At 48.6% G+C, this 22,016-nt stretch overlaps 1 protein-coding gene and 1 non-coding gene across 7 annotated transcripts in view; one reads left to right on the top strand and one right to left on the bottom strand.

Annotated features, from left to right (window-relative positions):
* The window catches only part of SLC9A8 (solute carrier family 9 member A8), a 73,940-nt gene that overhangs the window by 19,431 nt on the left and 32,493 nt on the right, over positions 1-22,016 (bottom strand). For all 6 annotated transcript variants that reach the window (XM_043882862.1, XM_043882860.1, XM_043882863.1 and 3 more), the window contains 5 exons: positions 20,095-20,196; positions 18,963-18,997; positions 13,824-13,967; positions 6,382-6,520; positions 4,855-4,960 (listed from right to left, as the gene is read on the bottom strand). In XM_043882862.1, coding sequence (XP_043738797.1) covers positions 4,855-4,960; positions 6,382-6,520; positions 13,824-13,967; positions 18,963-18,997; positions 20,095-20,196 — 526 coding nt within the window. The remainder of the gene's footprint in view (positions 1-4,854; positions 4,961-6,381; positions 6,521-13,823; positions 13,968-18,962; positions 18,998-20,094; positions 20,197-22,016) is intronic.
* LOC122682262 lies at positions 2,271-2,377 on the top strand. Its single transcript, XR_006337283.1, has one exon. It is a non-coding gene; the product is annotated as a U6 spliceosomal RNA (small nuclear RNA).

Below are 22,016 nucleotides of genomic sequence, written 5' to 3'. Positions count from 1 at the left end.
AAAGTCCCACACTCAGGCTTCCCTGGTGGCTCAGATGGTAAAGAGTCTGTCTGCAGTGCAGGAGACCTGGATCTGATCCTTGGGTCAGGAAGATCCCCTGGAAAAGTGAATGACTACCCACTCCAGTATTCTGGCCTGGAGAATTCCATGGACAGAGGAGTCTGGTGGGCTACAGTCCATGGGATTGCAGAGCTGGAGACAACTGAGCAACTAATAGATGGGGAAACAGTGGAAACAGTGTCAGACTTTATTTTTCTGGGCTCCAAAATCACTGCAGATGGTGACTGCAGCCATGAAATTAAAAGACGCTTACTCCTTGGAAGGAAAGTTATGACCAACCTAGACAGCATATTAAAAAGCAGAGACGTTACTTTGCCAACAAAGGTCCATCCAGTCAAGGCTATGATTTTTCCAGTGGTCATGTATGGACGTGAGAGTTGGACTATAAAGAAAACTAAGCGCCGAAGAATTGATGCTTTTCAACTATGGTGCTGGAGAAGACTCTTGAGAGTCCCTTGGACTGCAAGGAGATCCAACCAGTCCATCCTAAAGGAGATCAGTCCTGGGTGTTCACTGGAAGGACTGATGTTGAAGCTGAAACTCCAATACTTTGGCCACCTGATGCGAAGAGCTGACTCATTTGAAAAGGCCCTGATGCTGGGAAAGACTGAGGGCAGGAGGAGAAGGGGACGACAGAAGATGAGATGGTTGGATGGCATCACCAACTCAATGGACATGGGTTTGGGTAGACTCCAGGAGTTGGTGATGGACAGGGAGGCCTGGCATGCTGCGGTTTATGGGGTCACAAAGAGTCAGACTCGACTGAGCGACTGAACTGAACTGAGCAACTAATACTTTCACTTTGCAGAAAGTCTAAGACTCCAGGAAGTCAGATCTGACAGTGAAATGTGGAAACTCCCTTGGGACTGAGGCCACTGCCTCCTGGGAAACAAGGAGACAGGCTCAGTGCAGAAGGGGTCAGGCTGGCCACGTGAGTCTGGTGCACTAGACCAGGGGTTAGAAACCCAAACTCAGGGGCCAGACAATAAACATAAAGATTAAAACAGTAAGTGGGTGTGTGGTACGTGTGGAAAGAAGGCACAGGCCCATCTATAAAGGGATGACAGCAGCTCTGTGGATGGGGGCCGAGTGCCGACCAGTCTTCCTCTCCTTCTGGTTTTTGAGAGACGCCAGAAATCTGCTTCTTAGGAAATCTTCCAACGTTTTTCCTTCTTTTGCTGCACCACACAGCCTGTGGATCTAGTTCTCCAACCAGGTATTAAACCCACCCCCCTGCAGTGAAAACACTGGGTCCTAACCACTGGACCTCCAGGAATTCCCAGAAATCATCCAACTTTTAATGACAGCAACTCACTCAAATGTTTAAAACTTTCTGTAGAGATAAACCCCATCTGGGGGCTGAATTTGGACCAGACAGAAATGGGCTCTCTGGCCAAGGAAAGAGTGGACAGCCAGCCATGACCCACACCAGTCCAGTCTGGGCTTAGGGGGCCTCCCAAGTTCCGGGGGCTGAAGGAGAGAGTCAGGGTCAGCAGTGGGTGCCAAAGCCCCAGGGTCAGCGCACATGCCCTCCCTAAGCCCAGATGACATCACCAACCAGAAGACCCTCACCCACTGCAGCTGCTCAAAGACACTGAATGGGAAGACGGTGCCAGCGGGCTCTGTCCTGGAGATAAAAGACCTGAGAACTTAAGACCTGGAATGAAAAATCCCGACACGTTCACTTCTTTCAGAAGGCAGCATTTAAGGAAGTGGACAGCAGCAGCAAATGGTCAGCCTCATAGAAGGAAGGACGGGAGAGAGGGAGGGAGGTGGGAGGAAATTCATTTCTAGTCTCAGTTAAACCCATGGTTTCGAATGTAATTGAGGAATAAAGGGATTCAAGTCCAAAAGGCAGGAGTTGAAAGAGCATCGTGTGTAATTTCTACTGCACTGACCTTTACTGTGGGTAAAACACACTGCGCGTCTTGAAGGCTAAGGCCGAGTCAAGCCCGAGTCAGTTTTGCTAAAGACCCAACCAGAGACATATCGCACTGTAACATCTGAACACAGAGGTGAACAGTAAAACAAGAGACTACTCATTCACACCGTCTGCCCACAGGCACTACTATTAACAGCTAGACGTGCAGACCGCCAGCTCTTTTACCATGCTGTTGTAAAGCTTCTCTCTCTCTAAAAAGTAATAAACAGGGTCATGTTACAGGTATGGCACCTATTCGTAGCACAGCGGTTTTTAAAAAGTCCTTCAAGTGCTCGCTTCGGCAGCACATATACTAAAATTGGAACGATACAGAGAAGATTAGCATGGCCCCTGCGCAAGGATGACACGCAAATTCGTGAAGCGTTCATATTTAAAAAAAAAAAAAAGTCCTTCAACATTCAGCTTTGCCTGTATAACAGAACCCCAACTTCTTTCCAGGTCTGAGAGTCCTGTGCAGGTTGGGGCATCTGCCCCTCTGGCCCAGCCCCAGTCTTCCTGCTCTTCCTGGAGCGAGCCCAGCTCCGCCCCGCCACCTGGGACCCATGGCCTCTGCTGCCGACCCCCGCCTTCCCTGGCACCTCCTGAGACCGCCTCCCTCTCGCGACGCGGGTCTCAGCCCCACGCACGGCACCGCTTTGAGGACAGCTTCCTGACCCCCGCCTCGGGATGCTCCTGGCCCGCTGCTGCTCTATTACGTCACTCTGAGTTCTCTGTTTCACGTCGTTTCTTTTTAAAAAATTATTTATCTATGGCTGCACTGAGTCTCCGTTCCTTCCCTCGGGTTTTCTCTACTTGCAGCGAGCGGGGACGACTCCTCGTTGCGTGCACAGGCTCCAGGTGCCCGGGATTCAGCAGTTGCCGCTCACGGGCCCTAGAGCATCCGGGCTTCGGCAGTTGTGGAACTCCAGCTCAGCAGTTTGCAGCTCACGGGTTCGAGAGCTCGGGCTCAGTAACTGTGGCGCGTGGGCTTAGCTGCTCTGCGGCATGCGGAAGCTTCCCGCACCGGGACGGACATGTCCCGAGTCAGCAGGCAGAGTCTCACCTACTGCACCACCAGGGAAGGCCGGGGGCCCTTGTATGATCACATCCTCCACTTCATACAAGGAAGTGGAGGCTCATACTGGTTCAGTCTGCTGTCTGAGATCACACAGCTAATGAGAGGTGGGGCTACGATTCCAACCAGGTCTGTCTGGTGCCCTTAACTGCTGTGTTCTAAACACACAGATTTACACAGGGAGCGTGGCCTCTGAGACAGGAAGGCCAGAGCAGAGAGAGAGGAGTGGGCAGCCTCAGGGCTGCTTTTACAGTAACGGGCCGGTCCCCTCTTCTCTGAAAACCCTGCGTGACAAACATCCCACCCACAAAGCGAGGGCAGAGCCAGCCTGTTACTCAGAGGTGAACAAGCGTGTTCTTGGCTCTCTTTGGCCCCATTAGCATGCAGAGCAGAAGTCCCTAAGGAAACGAAACTCCTACAAACAGAAAACACTGCCTCTCTGAAGAAAGGACAAGAAAAACATCCCCTTGTTTTAATCACAAATTATCAAAGGACGCATGAAATGTATGTTTGCCAATAGGTACTCAGTGTTCCTCTCAAGGGGGGTGGGACACGATTTAGAAAAATCGTGTAAAAACAGTGAGTCACTAGAGCCAAGTGACTCACAGGCAGTATTCATGTAAGCGCCAAAAGATAAGAGAAGCACGGGAAGGCAGGACTGGGATGGAGTTATCCAAGAGAACTGGCTTGGTGTTCAAAACAAACGAGACCCTGAGGTTCACAAGCTTCTCCAGCGAGAACAGCCAGAGCCCTCTCTCTCCTTCCTCCTTGGCAAGGCCTTCTCGCAGAGAACCCACGCACGACACCAGACACTGACCTGAAGGAAAGAGGATTCTGTTCAACAGCAGAGGAGGAACAGAAAAAAATTTCAAGAAACCAACAGAAATGTACTAAATTTGATAAAAGCCATAAACTTTACATAAACCATAAACCCATGAAGTTCAAGAAATCCCAAGAGGAACATGAGACAAATTATATCGAGGCATATCAAAATCAAATTGCCACATACCTATATCAACATGGCTAGCTTTTAGAATTAAAATTAAGTGTTGGTGAGGATGTGAAGCAGCTGAAACTCTTCCATACATTCTGGTGGGAATGCAAAATGGTCCAGTCACTCTGTGAAAACACCTGGCAGTTTCTGACAAAGTAAAGTATACACCTACTGTAAAACCAGGCAAATTTACTTATAAGTATTTATCTAAGATTAATGGACATATACACATTAATAGTCAAAATCTGGAAAACCCCAAACGTCCTTCGGATGGTGAATGGAAAAAACAGCTCAGTGAGAATGTATAAACTATGGATACAGCAACAATGTGGTGTCTCTCAAGAACATTATGATAGCTGAAAAAAGTAAGTCACAAAAGACTACATACTACATGATTCCCGTCATACGACATTTATATTCTGGAAAAGGCAAAACCATAGTGAAAGAATGCAGATCAGTGGGTGACAGCATCTGGTGACTGCCCTTGGCAGTCAGACCCCATGCTTTGAGTGAAGGCCTTTCAGAGGGCTTGTTTTGAGAAAGAGGCAACCTGGGAAGAGATATTTTGATCTCTGCTACAGGATGGCGGTAAAGAGAAAAAGGTGACCACGGGAACACTTGAGTTCCTGCATCCAGCCAGGTCTAAATCCAGACTCTCCCTAGAGATCCAGGAAGCCCTTTTTATTGCTCAAGCTCTTCTGAGTTGTGTCTTATGACTGAAAGTGACCCAAGCGACAGAAGCTCTTTCTCCAGGCTGGACAACGTGCCGTCCACCCCCGCAATCCAACGCCCTCCATCACTTACCCGAGAGAGAGATCCCTTCTGCGAGCCCGTACGGAAGGTAGGCAAAGATGATCATCATGCCAAACTCCAAGGAAGGCGTTTTCCTCAGGTCAATGTGCTTCAGCACGTAAATGACAACGGTCAAGGAAAAAGAACCCAAGAACCCTTACGGGTGATCTAGAGAAGTCACAAAACCACGGCTTTCCAAATAGAAAGGGTAAACATTGGATACAAAGATGTGGGAACACCTCAAGGTAACGAGTGAAAAATCTGTCGTTACAGACTTTTTCCTCAGTAGGGAGGACTCCTGTTTTACGGAAGGGAATCTGACAGAATACTGAGAGATGTAAATTCCTGAGACAAGCAACAGGGGAACATTATAGTCACCCAAGTCAACTCCTTTGGAAATGCTGACTTGGAGGGCCCGGGAGCAGCAGGGGCAGAGCCGGGCCGGCAGACAGACTGAGCACAGCCCACTCTGCCAGGCTGCTCCCAGGGCCATGACCCCCTCCACGCCTCCTCCTCCATCAGACGAGGTCACTACGGGGTTCCCAGAACCGTGGGGACCAGTGCGCTGCTGCAGGACCTTTATAAACCCACGCTCCTGTGACAGGAGAGTCTTCTACGTGCTCTCCTGTCGTTGGCAGGCCTGTGCTGGCGCCCACAGCACCCGTCTACTCGGCTTCAATAAGGCAGAGGTGCTCCCCCTCCTCCACCCTTCTAAAGCAAGCAATAAATGCAGAGGAAAATACTGAACTGGAAAAAGTCTTCTTTTCCATTCTGTTTATTGGTACAATATGAGAAGCTGTCAGCCGACTCAACAGCGCCTTGAGACTTCTGGACGTAGGAACTGAAGGGAAAATTCAACAGGACGGCAGACACATGTGCCTGTCTGAGGCAGAAGCTGCTTTTCTGTCCATCTGCAAGACAGACTGCTCACGGAGGAAGGCCAGGTGGCCATCTCCCCGAGACGCACACAGGAATGGTCTGGGGCCTGTTTCTGTTTTAAACACGACAAATTTTCTACAGCAATAAAGGTGTCGGTGGCCTTAACAAGTTTCTTTGTTTCTCTGGCTGGAAGAGCTTGTGGGTTGTTAAGCCACAAAATCAGTGCAAATAACTTAGATAGAGCTCATTTTGAAAGTCTCTTTCCTGGTTCATCCAGATAAATAGTTTCAGTGGGGTAGAGATCTTCTCAATTTGACATTTTCAAAGGAAATTAATTTCCAATTTTCTTAATGTGAAAAGTGAGATGGCAGAAAATAAAATTCATCTGAATACAGTTTTCATACCCTGGGAACTGAGGAGACCCCAAAATCAGATCTGATATTCAACCATGTACATGTTTTTTTAAGCTTTGAAAAGTGACATGCTACATTTCATGTGTTAAATTTTAAAATCCTTGAGTTTAAAGTGCTCTTCAAACCAAAACTAAGCATAAAAACCCTCCTTAAATATGACTTTAGTCTACTGGAGAAAATGATGAGAGATGGATGTAATTAGGAATAATCTTCCTGGCCACGCGTGTTCATCATATTAAAAGGATATCAATGCAGATATTAAGCCAGTGAGGGTACCAAGTGCCGCAGAGCCAAAGAACATTTTGAGGAAGTAGCCAAGGGCTTGTAAAAAGGTCTGCCACCCACTGACATCTGACATATTTTTTCTTGTTAAACCTTCAGCTGTGCTAGGAAATAAAAGAAGTTAAAATGTTATAGACAAAGTTATTAGAAATTAACTTAGGACTCAAAGCTTAACTTCTTGCTTAATCTCTCATTCATTCATTCCATCCTTCAACCTGTTTGCCAAACATTTGTTCATCTACTTTGTTCCAGGCACTGTTAGTTTCTGGGGGTCCAGAGATGAGAGCAGGTCCCTGCCCTTAGGGAGTCAAGTAGTCTAATAAGGGAGAAAAACATGGGGGCACGTCCCTGGTGGATCAGTGGCTAAGACTCCAAGTTCCCAGTGCAGGGGACCCAGATTTCATCCCTGGTCAGGGAACTAGATTCAGCTGAGTTCTCATGCCGCAAGAAAGATCCCATGAGACAAACTAACACCCAACACAGCCAAAAATAAGAGACACAGATACATGCACACAAAGACAGGAGCTAGGACCATCTCATGTCAACTACAAACGGGCACTTGCCAAGGGCATTTGCCGTCTGCCTCTGTGCAGACGGAACCCTGCGCTGCTGACCCGCAACACACACCCCCTGCAGGGACTTCAGGGTGAACGAGGCACTCTGTGCTCCAGGGAAATTGGTGGAACAGGTCTTCAGATAGTTATTTTCAGGAACTGATTTCATGACCCCAATCCTTGCATCTCCTCGTATCTGGAGCACTAAATCCCTTCATGATGACATCAGCTCCTCGTGACTAGCAGAAAACCTTCTGTCGAGTAAGTGCCTGACTGCACTGAATGCGCCTTTCACCAAAAACATAAGCTGACCTTCCCCCAATGCCTCTTTTTTGAGTGTTTTTTCCCTCCACTGCCTCTTTGGAGCAGTTTCTCAGAGCTGGCTGAGGTGCCGTCTCCTGGGCTGCAGTCCTCATTTTGCTCCAAATAAAACTGAACTCGCAGCTCTCAGGCTGGGCATCATCTTCAGTCAACGTCAGGAAAGAGCAGAGGAGACACACGGCGGCACCTGACTCAGACAGGTTCTCTATGACACACGGGCTGGGTTTCGACTCAGGCTAAAGAAGGGTTAGCGAGGTGAAGAAATGAGGGCGCGCACTCAGGGCAGAGGAAAGAGCACATGTGGAGGCAGGGAGCCCCCAGGCTCTGGCAGCACACAGGTGCCCCGCTTAGCCACTCAGCCGTGTCCGACTCTGCGGCCCCATGGACTGTAGCCGCCAGGCTCCTCTGTCCATGGGATTCTCCAGGCAAGAACACTGGAGTGGGCTGCCATGCCCTCCTCCAGGGGAATCTTCCTGACCCAGGGATCGAGCCCAGCTAAGGAGCTGGTCTTTTATCCGGAAGGCCCGGAGGAGTCACGGGAGCGTTCTTAGGATGGAGTGGGGGTGGGGGAGTGGGGCTCCTGTGAGATACAAACCTGAAACTGAGGCTGTGGCATGAAGCCAGGTAGAATGGAGCCGCCTCAAGAAGACATGTCTGTGGGTAAGGCCCAGAGTGGGGACTGGAAGGGGTTAGCAGGAAGAACGGAAAGGACTTCCCCTTCACTATTAAGACAGCAAAGTAAAATGTCAGCAGTCATTACATTCAATTGTTGGTTTCATCCCCAAAGGTAAAACCGTTTTACCATTAAAATGTTTATTCCTGTTAAGTATCTTCCTCCTGCTGATTACACCTTCTCTCAAATCCATCCACTTCCCTCCCTCCCTCCACCATCATCCTCCAGTCCAGGGCTTCTCTCTCTCCGATCCTTGCATATAAACATCCTGCTCTTTCTAGGAGAACCCAACACTCAGGGGCCTGAATTATCCTTGAAAATGCACATCTGATCAGGTTACTGTGTGTTAGTCATCCAGTCATGTCCCATTCTTTGTGACCCCAAGGACTGTAGCCTGTGGCCCACCAGGCTCGTCTCTGTCCATGGGATTCCAGGCAAGAACACTGAAGTGATTGCCCTTCTCTTCTCCAGGGGATCTTCCTGACCCAGGGATTGAACCCAGGTCTCTTGCACTGCAGGGGTATTCTTTCCTGCTGAGCCAGCTGGGAAGCCTCAATCAGCTTACTGGCCCGATCAAAACCCATCCTCAGCCTCCTGCTGCTTTTAAGAGGAAACCCAGTCTGGCCCTGATCCTCCCCTCCACACCTCTGACCCCACCTTCTCCTATTCAGGCCGGGCCCCACTGCCACCGGCACCTCTCTGCAGGTCACGTGCCATTCTTCCTGGGCTCCAGCTGACTCTGGTTTGTTCTCAGAACCCAGGGTCAGTGACCCTCCCTCAGGGACATCTGCCTTCCCACAGGCCGGCCCACTCACAGGCTCTCCTGGTGCCTAACCTGCCCTCCACAGCGCGCCGAACTAGTGAACCATCCCACGAGGACCACGCCTGCGCCCGCCTTACTCACTGCCACACGTCCAGGCCCTAGCGCAGAACCCAGCACACAGAAGGTACTCAACAAACTTTTGCTGAGTCAGTAAACAAAACAAAGACTTGTCTAGAGTAACTAACATTCGGCCTCATTAATCAGTGTTTCGTGAACTGGTATCGTTTTTTAAGAGTTGGTTTTTTTTTTATTTATTTATTTTTGGCCGTGCGAGCAGGGGCTCCTCCCTAGTTGTGGTGTGCGGGCTTCTCACCGTGGTGGCTCCTCTTGTTGTAGAGCCTGGGCTCTGGGGCGAGTGGGCTTCAGGGGTTGTGCTGCATGGGCCTGAGTTGCCCTGCAGCATGGGAGATCTTCCCGGCCCAGGGATCGAACCTGCATCCCCTGCACTGGCAGGTGGATTCCTGACCCCTGGGCCACCAGGGAAGTCCTGAGTTGGTTTAACGTTTTTGGTGGTGGGGCGGGGGGGAGGTATTTTTTTTTCGCTGTGCTGGGTCTTCGTTGCTGTGGGGCTTTTCTCTAGCTGCACCAAGCTGGGGCTACTCTCCAGCGGTGGGGCATGGGCTGCTCAGTGCGGACACAGGCTCTGGGGCTCACAGGCTTCAGCAGCTGTGGCTCCCGGGCTCCAGAGCACAGGCTCAACAGCTGTGGCGCATGGCCTCCCAGACCATGGATTGAACCCGTGTCTCCTGCACTGGCGGCACTTTCTTTACCACTGAGCCACCAGGGAAGCCCCAAACTGGCATAACTTTAAAGCAGGATCATCTCAGGAAGTCCCAGGCGGCCCGGTGGCCAGGACTCTGGGCTCGCACTGCTGAGGGCCTGGGGCTCCATCCCTGATCAGGGAACTAAAATCCCACAAGCTGTGTGGTACAGCCAGTTTAAAAAAAAAAAGGGGGCAGGATAATCTCTGATAAAAGGATGGCTTGGTCAGATAACCTCAGCCTTTTGTGGTGATTCACAGCACAATATAACATAGTAAAGGTTTTAAAAAGTCCTGCAAAAAAAGAAAACTAACTTTTCTCACATAAATGTTTTCCAAACTCACTCCAATCGCCCCCATTCCTGTTCTTTCCCAGCAGATCGTGGCTTAACATCCCACCGAGGGGAATGCTGGGAACCAACAGGGCTCTTATTGGGAAAGTGCTTTTGAAGGCAAACGGCACCTCTAGCTCCCAGATGGATCCACGGATGACGTGAGTACTGTCCTGCTCTCACCCTGTTTCATGACCACAGCTACGATGCTGGCTGGTGTCACTGCTTTCTTTTCCCGCAAAGGAGGCTGAGGTCCAAAGACAGTGGCTAATGGGTGAGGTCACAACAATGGTTAACAGCAGACCCCAAGCCAAGGCCAATGGTTTCTGAACTCATGATAAATGAAGAGAGAATTCAGACCTTTTGTGGCCTCAAGATTTTGTGCATTTTATTTTTCTTCAGGCCATGTTTCTCACACCTTAAAGAATAAAAAATAATACTGATTCAGGATCCATTTCATGAGCTTTAGCTGCAGCTGGAAAGAACAAAGGTTTCTACAGCAATTATTTTAAGAGTAGACTGTCACAGCAACAAATCAAAGCTAAAAATAATTTAATTAAGGTTAATGAAGGAAACAGGAGATACTTAGTTTTTCTGGCGTTTATGAAAGTGAAAACATTAAAAAAAATGGGGGTAGTTCATCAACATCTTCGGTTACAAAGATAAATGGATCATCATCAGATCACTTTGAAAACAGTCATTTATGAAGCATACATTAAAAACAAGATGTGATTCTTCCTTGTAATCAAGGAAAGCTGACAACACCTCCCTCCTACAAGGCAAACACAGGCAGGCCTGCCACGCCCCCCTCTCCCCTACCTCCCTCCTCTACCTGAAAATGCCAGTGGGCTCACAGTCAGAGAGGCTGACGCAGGTCAGTGACTCCTGCCCCAACCTGTGCACCAGCATCAGAGGAGGTGAAGGTGGGAAACTACCTATGCATGTGCCCACTGATCCAATTTTGGGAACTGTCATCAGAGGTGATCCTGGCCTTCAAAAGTACTTTTCCAGAAAGAATGTGTGGCTAGTTACAGTGACTCCCTCCTTTCTCATTTTAAAAAAGAAAGTATCTCCTAAGCTTTGGCCTTTTTTTGTGGCAAAGAGACCTGGAAAAGCTCAGAACTAAGGTTCTACCTCGAGAGATTTAGGAAAAAAATAAATCAGAGACAAATCAGTTGAGTTTAGCTCCTAATCTATAAAAATAACTCATGATGTCACCTCCAATTTAGGCAAAATTCTTTTTTTAAAAAAAATTATTCGTTCACGGCTGCGTCGGGTCTTAGCTGCGGCACACGGGCTCCTTGCTGCAACGCGTGTGCTCCTTAGTATGTGGGATCTTGGTTCCCTGGCCAGGGGTCAAACCCACCTGTCCTGCACTGGAAGGTGGATCCTGATCTACTGGACCACCAGGGAAGTCCCTTGGCAAAACTCTTTATCACAAATATTCAAATGCACAGCCAGGACTCAAGATAAAAGTAAAGACCAGAAAGCTAAGCAGTTTTCAAAGCAGATCTTAAAAAAAAATTATTGCCATCAGATTATTTTTTAAAGGTCTTACAGCATGATATATGATAATCTCCTAATAAAGCTATAAAAAGTTTTAAGAGAAACGTTAAAAAAGCCAATAATAGGGAACTGGTCAAAGAGATCATGGTAAATCCATAGAAGGAACACTCTACAACTGGTCAAATGATGTTATAGAAGACTATTTTATCAACTCTGTTCAATGGAAACGTTACAATACAGTATATACCCATCTAAATAGAACACAGTTTGAAAAGACCTGATGCTGGGAAAGATTGAGGGCAGGAGGACAAGGGGACGACAGAGGATGAGATGGTTGGATGGCATCACCGACTCAATGGGCATGGGTTTGGGTGGACTCAGGCAGTTGGTGATGGACAGGGAGGCCTGGCGTGCTGCGGTTCATGGGGTCGCAAAGAGTTGGACACTACTGAGCGACTGAAGTGAACTGATACATCTACCAAACTGTTAACTGTAATTATCTCTTGGGCGTTACAGTGCATGTATTGTTTTCTTTTTCTTCTTCCTTTTGGAGTTTTCTAAATTTTATATGCAGAATATATGTATTATTTTAGAATATATACATATATTTCTGTTTTGTTTAAGGTCTGGTGAGCCCCTCTTTCAATTAAACAACATTTGGTAAGTTCTTCCTGCAAAAGGAGGACAAAAACAGACAAACAAGAAACAACAGCTGGGGACAAGGGCAGAAGATGAAAGGATCTCACATTAACAGATGGCAGATGCTTCTGTTTTTAAAAAAATATTTATTTGTGGCTGTATTGGGTCTTAGCTTCTCTCTAGCTGTGGTGTGTGGGCACGTAGGCTTTGTTATCTTGTGTCATGTAGGATCTTAGTTCCCCAATCAGGAATCAAACCCACATCCCCTGCATTGGAAGGCAGACTCTTAACCACTGGAATACCAGGGACGTCCCCTAATGGCAGATGCTTTTCACATAGTGTACTTACCTAGTCCATCCTCAACTTGAACCCTGGGCTGAGGCACTGTCACCCTTACTTTAACGTTGAGACGCCAGTGGCTCAAAGCGGTCAAACAGCGATCAGTAGCCATCACTGGGACTGGAACCCAGGTCAGTCTGACTCCAAGATCTGGGCTCTTCCCACTATGAAAATGTTCTTTTATTCCAACACAAGAATTGTGAATGTAGTCTATAATGAGGCTTTTAAGAAAACCACTGAGTGGTTATGCTTTGCAAGGAATCCCACAACAAAGAAAGGAAGTCCAAAATCAGAAAAAGGAGAAACTAATCTTTAACAGGATACATAGTGGCCCCTCAAATCCTCTTGGCTCATCTCTGACACCCTGCACAGGGCTCTCTTCTCCAGCAGTTTTGACTGTCTGCATGTTCTCTGGGTTTTGGTAGAACTGTTGGGCTCTCCTGGCCGTACCTGTTAACAAACACCACAGCTGCCGAGTGCTAGGGCAAGGAAACAGCCCCGCATCCAATAAATGCATGAGATGAACTCAGACCCTTTGCCCAGTGACTTTTAAAAAAATATTTATTATTATTTATTTGGCTGTGCTGGGTCTTAGGTGTGGCATCCAGAATCTTTAGTTACTGCATGTGGGATCCAGTTCCCTTGACCAGGGATTGAACCCAGGGCCCCTGCCTTGGAAGCAAGGAATCTTAGCCACTGGACCACCAGGGAAGTACCCGCAGTGACTTCTTGACACTTCATGACTCACCTACACAGCTACTATCAACACGGGTAGTAATACCAATGAACAACTGAAAAACCCCGCAGTTTCCAAAGCAGCCTTCACACTAGAGCAGCTTAAGGCAGGATGTCCGTCAGTATCATTACCTTATCTTATAGTGGCGAAGAGCCGGTGCCCAGCACTCACAAGTGGGAGAACAGGGCCACTGCTGACTGTTTTCATCTGGAACAATCCTGTCCAAATGCTGATCCCTCAACTGGCTGCTCGGCTGTCCTCTGGGGACTCATCCCAGACCTACTGAATCAGCAGCTCTGAGGGTGTCGCCTGGGAATGCGACATTTAATAAGCACCCCGGTGATGCAGATGACAAGCTGGGCTTAATTCAAAAGCACTGCTAGGGACCTCCCGGGCGGTACAGTGGTTCAGACTGTGCTTTCAATGCAGAAGGCACGGGTTCGACCCCTGGTCGGGGAGCTAAGATCCCCTATGCTGTGCGGCAAGATCTAAACAAATAAATAAAAGCACTGCTAAGAGGTCGGTCCTACAGGGCGGATTCTCCTCTAATCACCCGGGGCCTTGACAGTATTCCTGAGGCACAGGAAGGTTTGTCAGGACAGAAGGATGGAGAAGCAGTGAACCACTCAGCCACAGGGCCAGCAGCTGTACATGCAGCTGCATGGAGACATCTGCCTCCAACATGAGGCCCTTTAGTTCCGTGGCTTGAAGAAAGCAGACTTACTTGGTCAGGACAATGGAGACTGCGTCATTGAGAATGCTCTCTCCAAACACCAGCATGTTGAGCACTGGGTCCACATGAAGGGCGTTGAAAATAGCAATAGTGGCCACTGGATCAACGGCAGAAATCAGGGAGCCAAATGCAAAACTGTGGAGAAGAGAAAACGACGGGGCAACTCTGTAATGCTTTAACCCCTGGTCCACAGAGTAAAACAAAGTCAAAGACTATTGAGTGTAACAAAGCGGGACACATTGTAGCTGAAGGAACTACAGAAGATGGTGTCTTGTCTTCCACTTAAAATACCTGCTGATTGACACTTGTGGGTGGAGCAGTGAAAGGTCCACTCCACAAGGAGCTGTAAGGAGTGGCCTGGTTTTCCACCTCAAGAACCGAGCCTTCACCTTGAGCAGGGACAGAAGGAAGGCTTCTGCTTAAACACGTGACGGACATCCCAGCCTTCTTGGTCAGGGCAGCTGGAGCCATGGCCCCCAAAGGGCCCATGTGCTCCTGGGCCTGACCTGTGCTTTGCCCCTTGTCACCAGGCCACCAGAGTACCGTCTGTGACGGTCACCAGCCTCCACTCAGATTTGCAACATCTGAGGAAGTGCCGAAAGTCCGCAGCACTTCCAGCGTGCTCCAGGGGCCGGGCGGCATGGGTGGCAGACATCAAAACCAGGGCTGCCTCCCACCAGGCCAGTGCTCTCACCCCAGCAACCAGGAAGGTCTAATTCCTCCAACACACATGCATTAATCGCCTACTTTGTTTCAAGCACTGAGGCTAATAATAACAGCAAATACTTATGTGGTACTTACCATGTCCCAGGCACTGTTCTAAGCGCTTTACAGACAGTAACTCAATAATCCACACAGCAACCGTATGAAACCAGTTTGCATCTCACACTGCCCCGCTTACACAGGAGAAAACTGAGGGACGATGAGGTTAAGGACCCTGCCCAAGCAGGATGCAAACACAGGCCAGCTGACTCGGAGTGGGGGCTCTGACCCGCTACGCCGGACACAGCAATGCCCGGGGCCGAGACCAGCTCAGGAAACGGCCAGTGCTACACAGGAAGTCAGGGTGATGGGAGTAACGTGGCAGGATGGTGTGGGTGGGGACCCCTCAGAGCGGGGGGCCAGGAAAGGCCTCTCTGAAGAGATGAGGATCACTGAAACAAGGGCCTACGTGACAAGAAGCAGGTGGTAAGCCAAGGCACTGGGGGCAGTGACCAGAGGAAGCCCCCTTGGAGGCAGAGCAAGCTTGGTTGCCTGAGAGGCAAAAAAGTGAGCCTGGCAGCGGTGTAGTGAGCCAGAGTGGCTGGGACACGGAGGCAAGGCCAGGTCATCCCTGGGGGCTGCCTAAGGGGCTGGGACGGTTATTCTCTCACCCGTGTGTCTGTTTCCCCAAGAGTTCTTGCAAGCCTTTGATTTCCTCAAAAGGCTACGCCTGGCACTGTTTTCCTGGAGCCGTCAGGGGACAGTCTCAGGCCCATCCACCCACTTCCCGTCCTCCCTTCTGGGAGGGAAGAGGGGCTACTTGGCCTGGGGACCAGGGCGTGCTGTCCCCTGGATATTCCCGGCAGCTTCTGTGCTCATCCAGCTCTGAGCTCAGGGAGAGGAGTGGCTGGCAGGAGGGGACTCCTGGCTGCCTGGCCAGCTACAGAGCTCTTCATACATCAAGAACCCAGCCTTCTGGTTTCCGTGATAGTGCCCTGGGAGCTGGGTTAATGTGCACTTACACGGGACAGCCTGCTCACTTTGAGGATGGTCTCCAGGTCCCAAGCTGAGGAGCAGACCCTGAAAGACAGTCTCAGCTCAGACTGCAGTTCTCAGACTTGCCCTGTCCCCACAGAGACTGTCATGCGCTTTACGAGCTGTGACTTTACCTCTTGCCCCCACCGTGAGCGCCCAGGCGGTGTGTTCTCAGGATCTGAACTGCTCTTTGGGGAAGGCAGGCAGGCGGAAGGGAGGGAGAGGTAATCCCACCAACCCAGGAGGCTGTGAGCTGCTGGCGGCTGGCCTTGATGCCCCCGCTCTGCAGCCCACAGAGGTTCTCTCTCTTCTTTTAGTCCCACTCTCCTCACCCACAGAACATAAAAGGGCTTCAAAGGAAGAAGAATGTCTAAAAACTATATCTTGGGGACTTCCTTGGTGGTCCAGTGGTTAGGACTCCTCAATTTCACTGCAGAGGCCTGAGTTCAATCCCTGGTTGGGGAACTAAGATCCTGAAAGCAGTGAGTTGCAGGCAAAAATTTTACAAAGTACATCCCGAAGTGGGGTGGGGACCTGGGAGCCGTGGGTGGGTCGTGCATCGGGCACTGACTTTGTGTGGCTCGGCCGGCCCTCCCCTCGTCCTTCAGGGGGCACCCACAGCCCCAGTTCCAGTGAGCGCCCTCCAGCTTTCCTTTGTGGAGCCCGGCCCCCTCCACCCTCCAGCTGCGGAGGTTTGTGGGCTTCGAGGAGTAGGCAGGGGACCCAAACCTGGTCAGAGGACCGTCAGCAGGCATCTTAACAGGTCACCAGGAATCTGGCTAGCCCTCCTGGCAGGGGTGGATGAAGTGAGGGGGACCGTGAGCCTGGAGCCTCTGGTGCGGCCAAGCGGGGTGAGCATGCCCGCGGTGAGGCTGACCAGGGAAAGGCTGAGCGACGACAGTGAGGGCAGGGGTTCCGGACACCGGGTCCCCAGAGGCTGTCGTGCAAGAAGCTGTGACTCTGGGGACACTTCAGTTCCATGAGTCAACAAACTGCTTTTTTTTTCTTTTTGCTAAAACGAGTTGGTGCCGGGTTTCACTTGCACTAAAGAGGACTGACTGCTGCTCTCTGCAACAGTCCCCGTGGCATCCTGACCTGGGAATCCAACAGCGGGAAGGGGAAGGTGGACTGACGAATGGGCACAGGGATGGAGAGATGGCCAGACCTGTGTTACAGCAAATCTAGCTCAGCAGTGACTGTGGGATGCAGGTGGTCGGGTGCAGGCAGCGCCTCCCCCTTCCTGGGTGTCTGAAACTCCCCTAAGAAGTTAGGGGAGACGCGCCTGGCACAGACCGTAGAGCACGTGGCTTTGGCTGTGAATCTAAACTAGGGCACAGTGCTTCTGACAGAGAACATGGGAAGGCTGAACTATGAACTGTCTGGGTCATGGAGAGCTCTGCCTCTAAGCGGTCACTGAACTTTGCCCTCAGCTGCTCCACTTCACACCTCAGGATCCAGTCTTTCAAAGGCCAGGAGCCGGAAGTTCACCTGAACAATGCGTTTTCTTGAGTCTGTCATCCCCGAAGACAGGAAGGTCCACAAAACAGAAAGAAAATGGACTGGGGTGGTGAAATAATACAGCGCGCATCTACGAGGGAACTCGCTTTCTGGTAGAAACACCCATAAAGTAAAATCTTCTGTGCAACAAAGTTAATTTCATGTTTTCTACAGTGCAGAGGTCCACGCTTGACCTGCATGGTGTTTTATTTTTATTATGATTTTAAAAATTACTCTATCATTTATTTTTTTGGCATGGTGTTTTAAACTGGATTAAGTTGCCAACATTTAAAACTGGAAAAATTCCCTATTAAAATCTAGAAACTTGGCCTCTTTTGAATTAAAAAATTAGGTATCTAGTCATTCTGGGCCCATGTTTCTACATAGTAATTACCAGATGCAGCTAAGAGGTGGCGGTCCCCTTCAGACAGAGTGGGCTCCCTGGTTCACCACCGTCACCAGCTCTAGACACACACCTGGCCAGCTTCCTTCTGTGAAGGGTTCCACCAGGCCCTGCAGCTGTGTGGTTTATAACCGCGAGCTAATTTCCCCCAGAGGACACCCCCTCCCACCCCCACAATCTGCGCGACAGTCACTTTCTAACAGGAAAGGAAGTGTCTGCCCACAAAGAAACTCCACCTGGATCTTACTCTGCTTGTCGAAGGGCCAATCCTTTTATTCCTCACTTCCTGAACATCCCATCCACCCGTTCCATTCAATGTCACAAGGATTTATCAAGTATTTTTTGTGTCTCTAACCAGCTGTCCCCAGACAGGCTGAAGGACTGAATGCTATGACATCTGCCTTTACAGCCTCTGAGCTTTGAGCATTTCTTTTCAGTTGCAAAACACCTACAAAATACAGGCCATCAGTTCTGCTCTGCTTCCTGCTCCCTGTGAAACAAGAATGCGTCTTTCCCTCCTTGTTTATATATCGAGACGATCTTACAACAAAAGCTTTGACATCTATGTCCCTGGAGAGAAAACGAGATTGGACTTGATGTTATCGAAGGCACATTTCTCACGAAAAGGGCTCCAAGGTGCTGCTGTAGAGGCTGAGCACTCTCGCTGGTCCAGTGAAAGGGCCCCGGGGCTGAGCGCCGGGTTCAAGTGCCCCAACCAGGCCAGAGAACAGAACCCAGTGTTCTTGGCAGAGAAACACAGAGACGGGTTGCAGTCTCACTGGCTGTCTCAGTGAGGGGAAACCAGGTCACACTCTGTGTGTGCACTTTTTTAGCACTAGATCTGGTACCTTCCAAGAGACAGCTGCCCAGGTTGCTTCCTGCTAAGCCGATTATGGAAATTCCTGGACTGGGCTCCTAGACAGCAGCTCTGAGTGTCTGACAAGTAGCTTCAGCCTGGGGAGGGTGCCCACAACAGAGGCCCTGCCCTGCCTGCTTCCACCGCCCCCTCCCCGCTCCCTTTAGTGGGAATCCCAGAGTAAAGACTGACACCTCACCCCTGACTCCATCCCAACCTGTCAAGGAGACAAATTTCCATTATGGCCATTGAAAAGCTCTAGAAATGAGCTGCAGGTGATCTTTAATAAAAAAAGGACAAATGTGTAGTAGCCTGCAGAGTGTGTGTGTGTGTGTGTGTGTGTGTGTGTGCGTGCGCACACATGTGTGCGTGCGCGCCAGTTAACGAACCAAGAGTTATTCCCTTGAAAGCTGAAACTAAATCATTTCCATCAGCAACTCTCTGACTGCAGATCTTCAAAATTCTTCAAGATAGTTTTGATTCATTTTGGAGATACACATTAATTCAGAATAGATTCTACAGCAGAAATCATCAGCCAAACCAAGAGACACAATAGAGAAATCAGGAATCAATACGGAGAAAACTTTCCCCGGTAAGAAAGTACAGCCACACAGGTGTTGCAGTACAAAAGGTTTACCTGTCTGTCATGTTGAGTTTAGAGATTACATCAGCCTGTAAAATAAAACACACAAACACAGACACACACAAAAAAAAACCCCTGGAGAACAGCCAAGAAGATTAAAATGTCCATTAGTGTTTTATTACAGACTAATAAGGACATTAATCTTCACTCCCCAAACCACTTGAAAAATACAGAAAACTCCTAAGTTTTAGTTTAGGCATGCATCTGATCATCATACATCAAAAGTATGACAGAGAATGCTACATTCCTCAAGCCAAATTAACTAGTTTTCTTCTCTAAAGTTTATTCTCCTTTGATGCTGGAAGCTGAACAATGAAGAAGGCTGCATGACAGACAGATTTATTCTGGTGCCATCGAGGCAGTGGTAAAGGTGAAGATCAGACGGAGCCAACAAAAGAAGCAAACACATCTGACACACATAAAAGAAATCTGCCAGTCACCCCAAGGCCTGAACTTCAAACTGCATTTGCAGAACTGGGGTCGACAAACTTTCTACAACTGACCGTACTGGAAAAGAACTGGGACATGCAATAGACATGCATAAGGCAAAGCCATAGATACTACTTTCCTAGGTAGGTCTGAATTAATTAATTCAAATTAATTTGAACTCAAAATACAAAGCACTCAATTGATGACACTGGGAACTGCTTTAGGAATGGTGGAGAATCCAGGGAAGATAATTCTACAGGACAGCTTGGAATGGAGTGAACACATTCACAACCATTTTTGATTTTTAAAATGCAAATTTTTATTAAAGAAACAGAAATTTAACTTTGCTTCAGTCTGATAACATAACTGATATTGTTATAATTTGAAGATCTTGATGGTATATATTCTGCTTTATTTTTAGGTATTCCAACTTAAGACAATATTGGTTTGCAAATATGATCAAATACTTTGGGGGATTATGGAAAAGATTCACTCAATTCCAGACAGCAAAGCTTCTCGAGGATGCTGAGAAACAACTTGAGCACGCCTTTACTGTGCCTGTTTGACTTTGGATTTCTTTGCAGGAGTATTTACCTTGACTGGAAACCCAGGTCCCATCAGGTGTCCCTACCCCACTTTCCTGCACAAGCTCTAAGAATATAAGGTTTGCAAGGTTTTTCAAAGATATTTTCCTTACCTGGCCCAGAAAGTAAATTCCTCCACCTACAACAAAAGCGGAAATTGCTGTACCAAAAACAGCAAATAGGGTGATGGAACCAATATTTTGAAAGAAATTACCCTGTTTGAAAGAGCAGAGATGAGAGAAATGATTAGAAAGGCTGGTCTGGTCAGTGAAGTCACGTACACCACAACTGGCCCTGCTTACATGCTTGAATCTCTGTAAAGGGCACCATTACCCTCCGGGGTTGGCAAGCTGGAAACCTGGACACCCTCCCTCACCCCCACCTGCAGTGCAGAGCCAGTCCCGGGGAGTCTGCCCTCCCCACGTCCCTCACATCTCTGCTTCTCCCCCCTGGACTACTGCACAGCTTCATTAATAATAAGTTTCAACCATCCCTGGCCTTGCCCTCTGCTCTTCAAGGGCTTCCAGAATGATCTTTGCAAAAGATAAATCTGATAGTGCTGCCTTCACTCTGACCCCCATTTCCACTCAAAATGTACATAAAACGCAACCAAAGCCTGGATGGTTCGATCCCTTCAAAGTCTCCAACTTCCCCTTTGCTCTCTGGGTTCCCAGTCACACTGGTAGCTTTTTTTTCCTTTTTAATTTATCTGGCTGTGCCAGGTCTTAGCTGCCGCACACGGGATCTTTGATCTCCATTGTGGCACGCAGGATCTTTAGTTGCAGCATGTGGGATCCAGTTCTCCGACCAAGGGATGGAACCTGGGCCCCTGCGCTGGGAGCTCGGGCCCTGAGCCCCTGGGCCACCAGGGAAGTCTCCTCACTGGGAGCTTTTTTTCTTCAAATACATCGTCATACTCTCTGGGCTTGGCCCACTCCTCCTTCCCCTCTGCTTACTGAACCGTCAACATCCAAAGGCCTCAGGACATTTTTTACTTTCCCTGAGGGAAGCCTTCTCTGATCCCTCTGCCAAGTCAGATCGCAGCCTATGTTCTTGATGCACAATGCCTTTTCTCCTGGTAGCACTTGCCGCGGCTGAAATGTGACATTTACTTAAGTCATTACCTGACTGCTATCTGTCCCTCCCACTAGGCTGCAGGCTCGGGGCGGGCAATGACCACGTCTGCTCTGGTGCAACACAGTCACTGGCAGACGCCCGTCAGATGGATGATGCCCAGAGAACAGGTACTGAAGGAATTAGCTGTGCTTCGTGTTTGATCAAAGCCCAAAGTCTATATAATGATAATTTTTTCAATTAATTAAGAAGAGGTACATTACTATAAAGAATGTCAAGGTTATGTCAATGTTATAGGTTATACTATCAGAAACTCCTTTTTTGCTGTCCACATCTTTTAAGCAATTTTATTGCACTATTAGTGAAACAGAGTGAAATAAATATGACAAATATATTCCCATCTATACTTGACAGCACTTAAGAGAAAATATCTGAGTACAAGCAGTAGTAACATCTTTCACATATCCATTAAAGTTAAGAAAAACAAGTTGTTTATTAGAATCCTGTGGACTCTACTTGGGGACAAGGCCAGGGAACCTTGATGGCCTTTGACTGTGGGCCTGAACAAGGAATCCCATTTTTTTTTTTAGTCAGAAATTGTCAAGCCACAGACAAAAGGAACTGATACTTTTTTTTTGGCCGCATCATGCAGCTTGTGGGATCTTAGTTCTCTGACCGGGGACTGAACCAGGCCCTTGGCAGTGAAAGCACTGAGCCCTAACCACTGGACTGATACTTTAAATCTAACTTCAAAAGACCTTAGCTCAACACCAAGAGCCCACTAAACCTATCTCCTTCAGGAAGTATCTTTGCTTCATTTTTTGCAATTTTGATTTGGCTGCCCACGATCTGACATTCAATTACTTTGGCATATCAATCTTTAGCACACAAAGAACTTTAAAATAACTTAAGGCAAACACAATGATTGGGTTCTTCCCTAAACAAGACTTTCATCTATGAG

Source organism: Cervus elaphus, chromosome 23 (assembly GCF_910594005.1).
Source record: "Cervus elaphus chromosome 23, mCerEla1.1, whole genome shotgun sequence".
Lineage (NCBI taxonomy): Eukaryota > Metazoa > Chordata > Mammalia > Artiodactyla > Cervidae > Cervus > Cervus elaphus.
The sequence above is the reverse complement of the archived record's forward strand: the minus strand, read 5'-3'. Positions and strand labels throughout refer to the sequence as shown.